Here is a 6,021-nt window from a genome sequence, read left to right as displayed (position 1 = left end):
GAAAAACCACACTATCAAATTCCCAAGCAAATAACCACCCATTCAGAGTATAGGTTACAATATATTATGTGCATATATATATATATATATATATATATTGATATGGCTATACTAAAAGTTTATAGATGTTGTTTCCATTCCATGGACATATAAAAACTGAACAAATAAATAGGAAAAGAAATTTTAACAGAAAGTAGAGATCATTGCTACAATAATAAATAAACAAACAAGTAAAGTAATGCTAACTGGATAGATTTTAAAACAATTTTCAATCCATACTTTGTTTGGCAAATTTAGACTGCTTCATTTAGCTATACAGATCACAATGCCAACCAGAGTAGGGATTGAAAATCATTTTCAAATCTATCCAACTAGTATCACTTTGCTTGTTTGTTTATTCTTTATTGCAGCAACGATCCTTACTTTCCATTCAAATTTTTTTTTATTTATATTCATGAATAGTATTGTGCTATGCATAATTTGAATGTTTCGTTTTTTACAGAACCTGAACCAGAGACCATAGGGATTGTAGAGGATGAGACATCAACAGCAACTAGAAGAACCTCAGTTTCCTCACATGTTGGAGGGAATGATGTCCTGAAAGCTGAAATATTGTGGACACTGAAAACCGTGGCATCAGGCTATTCCTATAATTCATGCAGTGGGTATCATTTGCTGTGGCATGTCCAAGAAACTCAGAAGTCAGATAATGTGTAACTACTTTGCCATTATTCCACATCCTCATATGCACATAAAGTTGTTTTCTCTTTGTAACACACAGTCTCTACTATTCTTCACTGACATTTGCTCTATCAATAAACTTCTGAAATAGGGAGCCAATTCAAACTGTCATGTAGGAACTGTTCCTTTCTGAAAATGCAAAGTTTTGAGCAGTGGTACTATCTGGAAACATAGATTTAAACAGGTTTTGTTGTAAGAGAGGTTAGATTTCCCTTTAGCTGCTCTATTCCATGGTTAAAAGAAGATCTCCAGTTATCCATGGATGGTCCAGCTATAAACTGGAAATTTGATGCAGACTTCTAATCATAGTGGGAAAAAGTTCATCACATAAAATTGTTTGACAATGGAAGTTTGGCTTATACATCATACATGGAGCTTTCAAAGATAGAGTAGCTGCATCTTAGTGGAATGTATCACACACCCTCAGCAGTCTTTACTGGTTATTTAAAGATACACCAACTAGAAGAAATGATTATACCAAACTCACAGGCAATGGCATATTTTCTATGAAGTTTTGTCAGTACAGATGGCTAGAAAATCTGGTGGTGGCAAAGAGAGCTCTCTGGGTTTGGCCAGATATTAAGTTGTATGTACAAGCAGTTGATCAGAAGAAACTGACAAACATAGGGACAAAGTTCTTTGATGTGGTTAAGAAGTCATGTGATGATCCATTGATTACTGTGAAGCTAGTCTTCTTCAAAAGGGTTGCAAAGATAATGAATCCCTTCCTCACGTAGTATCAGACAGACAGTCCCATGCTACCTTTTCTAGCCAAGGACATGGCAGAAATGCTGACTGAGCTAATGGCAATATTCATCAAATGAGAAGAAATTGAGAAAGCAAGTAAGACACAAAGGAAACTCGTTGTCCTTGATGGTGGAAAAAAAAAGAACTTCAAGTGGCCCACAATAAAATAGATGTGGGAATTGAAGCAGAACAGGCACTGAAAATGGCTAAAATGTCATCTTTGCAAGCAATGGAATTTAGGATAGCATGCAAAGAATTTGTACAAGCAATAGAACAGAAACTACAGCTGAAGGCAAATCAAGTATTCACTAGTGAGGAATCTACAGTGTTTGAATTCAAGTCAAATGGTAACAGATCCTAATCTGTGTGTCTTAAATGAAGCAAGTATTAATGATCTTGTGTGATCATAACAAGGTTGCAATAGATGATTGTGATGCAACACTGTTTGCATTCAGACAGATTCTTTCTGATAAGGTTCCTAAGCAGAAAGCTGCTTTTATGGACTTCAATTCTGAAGGAAAAAAAGCTTGGACACCTTCTTTTATGAATTGTTCTCTGCACTTGGAAAAATGAAATATGCCAAAGTTTGGCATATTGTGAGACTTTCTTTGGTTTATCCCATGGTCAGGCTAGCATCGAGTGGGAATTTTCAATGACCAAAGCATTGGAAAGAGAAAATCTGTTAGAAGTATCATTTATGGCTCAAAGAATTATAAAGGACCACATTCAAGCAGCTGGGGGAATTCTGAACATTTCTGGTACCCCAAAGATGATGGTAGCAACTTCATCTGCTAAAGCAAAGTATAATGCTTATTTAGAAGATCAAAGAAAGGAGAGGTTAGTTGAAAAGCAATGACTGAAAAGGCAAGATCTTCTGGATGACACTGAATTGAATAAAAAGCAAGCAAGACTACAGACTGATAAAAAAGAACTTTAACAAAAAGCAGATGAACTAGCAGATCAAACACAGAAAAGTAGAAAGTTGACTAATAACACAGTCAAATAGTCTGAGGAAGACAGCAAAATCTAAAACTCTGGAATTGAAACTGAAAGAGCTAAAGAACAAATAATTGTGCACAAAATTATGAGATGTATTTATCGTTAATAGCTGAAAGCTAAAGAATAATTGTTGGTGCTATGTTTTTACTCATTATGTTATAACAAATGTGAAATTTTTTGTCATTTACACATATTTTCTTAATTGTGTTATACCTTACATAAACATTAAAATGTGTCAGTGTATAATAATAAATTGTTACTGAAAATGTATGTCAGGTCCCTTGTGTAATAGAACACACATTTGGAAGTTTGTATCTGAGGTACTGGAAAAGTCCTGGAATTAATTTTGGCATTGGCAGTATGAACCCTGTGTTTTATTTCACGTTTTTCAACTTTTATGGTTACCCATATAAAATAGGACAGAGAAGAAGAAAAACAAAATGTTTCTGAAAAGAAATGTTTGAAAATTTATTTAGTAGGTATTCACATATATTCACAGACAAAAATTTTACAAATACTTAATAATTCTAATTTTTTGCCTACAGAAAAGGTATGTTTACTAAAAGCTTGAAAAAGTTTAAGATGCACAGAACATATTAAAATTTGTAGTATGGAAACTCTGATGGTCACATTGGGGTCACATGGTTGGTGTGATTCACAGAGTCAGTAGTGAAAAAAGTTGAACATCGATAATACCTACAGTTACTAACCAATGGTGCAAAGTAGAATCTTGTTGGTTTCTGAAAAGTGATAGTTGGTGTGGTTGATATTAGTGATACATCCTCAGGGGAAGTTTGAAGTAGTTGCTAAAAAATGCAGACTAGGATTTTTTTAAATAGTTTTTGTCATGTTCCTTTCATTCCTAATGTGTTATATCAGTTTGAAAGTTGTAAAAATACACTCCTATTAAAAAATATTGAGTAAGAATGTTAAATTTGAGTAAGTGATGTTTGTTATGTCTTCAGTGATGAACCATATGAATTTTTTTTTCACTTAATGTATTAATTTTATTTTATTTATACAACACTCCCAAATAATAAAATAGACTACTATAAATAGTCTAAGTATCAGATATAAATTTAACCAAAATATTGGCAAAATGTACCACAAGAAAAATAAGGGTGATGTCATTTCGAAAGCTGAGGTCATCATTAAATCTATGTCAGCCATACTGTGTTTGTATGATTTGTATTGGGAAGTCAACTGCTTCAGTTCAGAAAAAAGTAAAGCATCAAATGAAACATATCAATAATATCAAACATTTTAAACTGACTGATATATAAATGGAACATTCTGATGAACAATAAAATAATGAAGATGAAAGGATGTAATTTTTGATATAAGAACTTTCACAAACTTAAAAATTGATACAAATATTGAATGAAATTTTATGAATTTATTCATACAGAAACTAGAAACTGATCATAAAATTTGACTCAGATTTAATGCAATTGAGTATGTAATTTCACTTTGCAAACATAAATGACTAGATTGCTTTTATCACTCCTGTGGTATGGAAAGGGTTATATTATTTGAATAAGTTGGGAATGAAAATTACGTTAATGTTAAAAAATATATGAATGAAAGAAAATATGTTGAGCCCAACATGCTTAATTGAAATAAATAACATTTTTAAGTTTAATAACCTGATAAAATGATAGGATTTTATTAGAATTTATTGATATTTCTTACTACAGGGTCTGAGTCCTACAATGGCAGCTTTCACACCAACCTCAGTCATGAGGAAAATGCAGTCTGAGAAAGAGAGAGGTACAAACTATATTGAATACATTATCCTGCATTTACAGTATGAAGCAAGTTTTTATATTATATAGTGACTTTACGTTATTCACCTGTCTTAACAGGTAAAGTGACTTATTGTTATTGGTTTATCACAACAGATGAAATTACTTTACACAATGGGCTAAGATTTTAGGTGACTTATTATTAAAGGCCTGTCACAACAGATGAACTTACTTTACACAATGGGCTAAGATTTTAGGTGACTTATTATTAAAGGCCTGTCACAACAGACTAGTTTATTTAATGAATTTACATATTATTTAATAGCTTGATGGTTTTATTGTCCAAATGATTAATCCTTTTAACCTATTGTCATAGGTCAAAGGCCATGTCACTGCGTTTGTTAACTTGCATTCAAAATTTTATTAAACTACTATTTTATGAATTTATATCAATAAGTTTGGTATCAAATTGTAGATTATAATCCAAATTTTTATATTATACATTATTTAAATTCTTAATTTAAAAGCAAATATTAAAAAAACACCTAAACATTGATTTTTTTTGTGTCCCGTGGTATGTTGAATACAGCATTGGTTCAAATTAGATGTTTGTGATGTCAAGATACTAAGTCTTTAGTTTTTTACAAATTAGGAACTCAAATTACTGATATTAATATAAAATAAGAGCCTTCTGTTTACTAAGATGTTGCTCATGTACTGTTTCAAACATAGTGGCCCTGCTCACCTCTTTCCATTTTTGGAAATGCTCCCTTGTATACAATTACTTCTGTTAATGACATCTGAATAACTAATCAAAAGCTAAGAATGTTATTCTAATGGCTTTCTCAGCCATTTTAAAGTATTATAACATCACCTCGTTCTTTCAATACAAATCTTCAAGCTCGTAAGGTGAGTCTTTAGTCTGCTCAAAATTTCATATTTTTTAGACCCAAATACAGCTTATTTACTAAACTTGATAAATTATAATGGAATTCTATGGTATCAGCATAGTAATTTATGATTTTTTGTTTCTTTCAACTATATGTATAAAACCCCAAAAAATTATTTCATTTCGCATCCTCCATGTGCATAATTTTTATAAGGCTTAACAACCTACAACAAGTAGCAAACAAGTACAAAGGTAGTAACTAGAAGAAGTAGTCGTTCATTTGTTTATTTACTGTTCTATGTTTTAAGAAAAATAAGTTTAAGAACAACTTATTTGTAAATAGTGATAATGTATATACATATGTATAATAATTGAAATGTGACTGTATTTTACAAAATACTAGTCCACTAAAACACAGCCAAGACAGGGCACTTTGCAAAGGACAGTTTTATATTCTTGGAGATGGTAACATGAGTGTATGTGCACTGCATCATTGTAACTTCTCTTTTGTTGGCCAGGCACGACTGGAAGCTCAATATAATAAAAATGATAAATATATATAAATGAGATTTAAGCTATTTAGACTAAACATTTGTGTTTTCATGTTATAGCTTGTAGTCATTCTAGAATGTAAAAACAATAATCTATATTTATTTCCTAATTTTTTATTGTGGTTTCGAGCTCGGTCAAATTGACAGACTCTGTATAGTTAGGGAAGAGAAGATAACAGACAAAATATAAAGTTTTACTGAAAACCAACATTATAAATGTATTTAGGAGGTTTTAGAGAATTCACAAATAATATTTGGGATGAAGAATAGTTTTTAATCATGACATGAAAATCCCTTTGCACTTGGACTAGTAATGAAACAGACAATTAAAATACTTCATTAAGAAATC

General features: G+C 31.4%; 1 protein-coding gene across 1 annotated transcript in view; it reads left to right on the top strand.

Annotated features, from left to right (window-relative positions):
* Positions 1–6,021, top strand: part of LOC106468191 — a 133,116-nt gene that overhangs the window by 115,942 nt on the left and 11,153 nt on the right. Inside the window, exon 19 of the mRNA XM_022396510.1 lies at positions 4,185–4,257. Coding sequence (XP_022252218.1) covers positions 4,185–4,257 — 73 coding nt within the window. The remainder of the gene's footprint in view (positions 1–4,184; positions 4,258–6,021) is intronic.

The sequence above is a fragment of the Limulus polyphemus genome, unplaced genomic scaffold (assembly GCF_000517525.1).
Source record: "Limulus polyphemus unplaced genomic scaffold, Limulus_polyphemus-2.1.2 Scaffold2909, whole genome shotgun sequence".
Lineage (NCBI taxonomy): Eukaryota > Metazoa > Arthropoda > Merostomata > Xiphosura > Limulidae > Limulus > Limulus polyphemus.
Note: the sequence above shows the minus strand (reverse complement) of the source record. Positions and strands in the feature narration are given on the sequence as shown.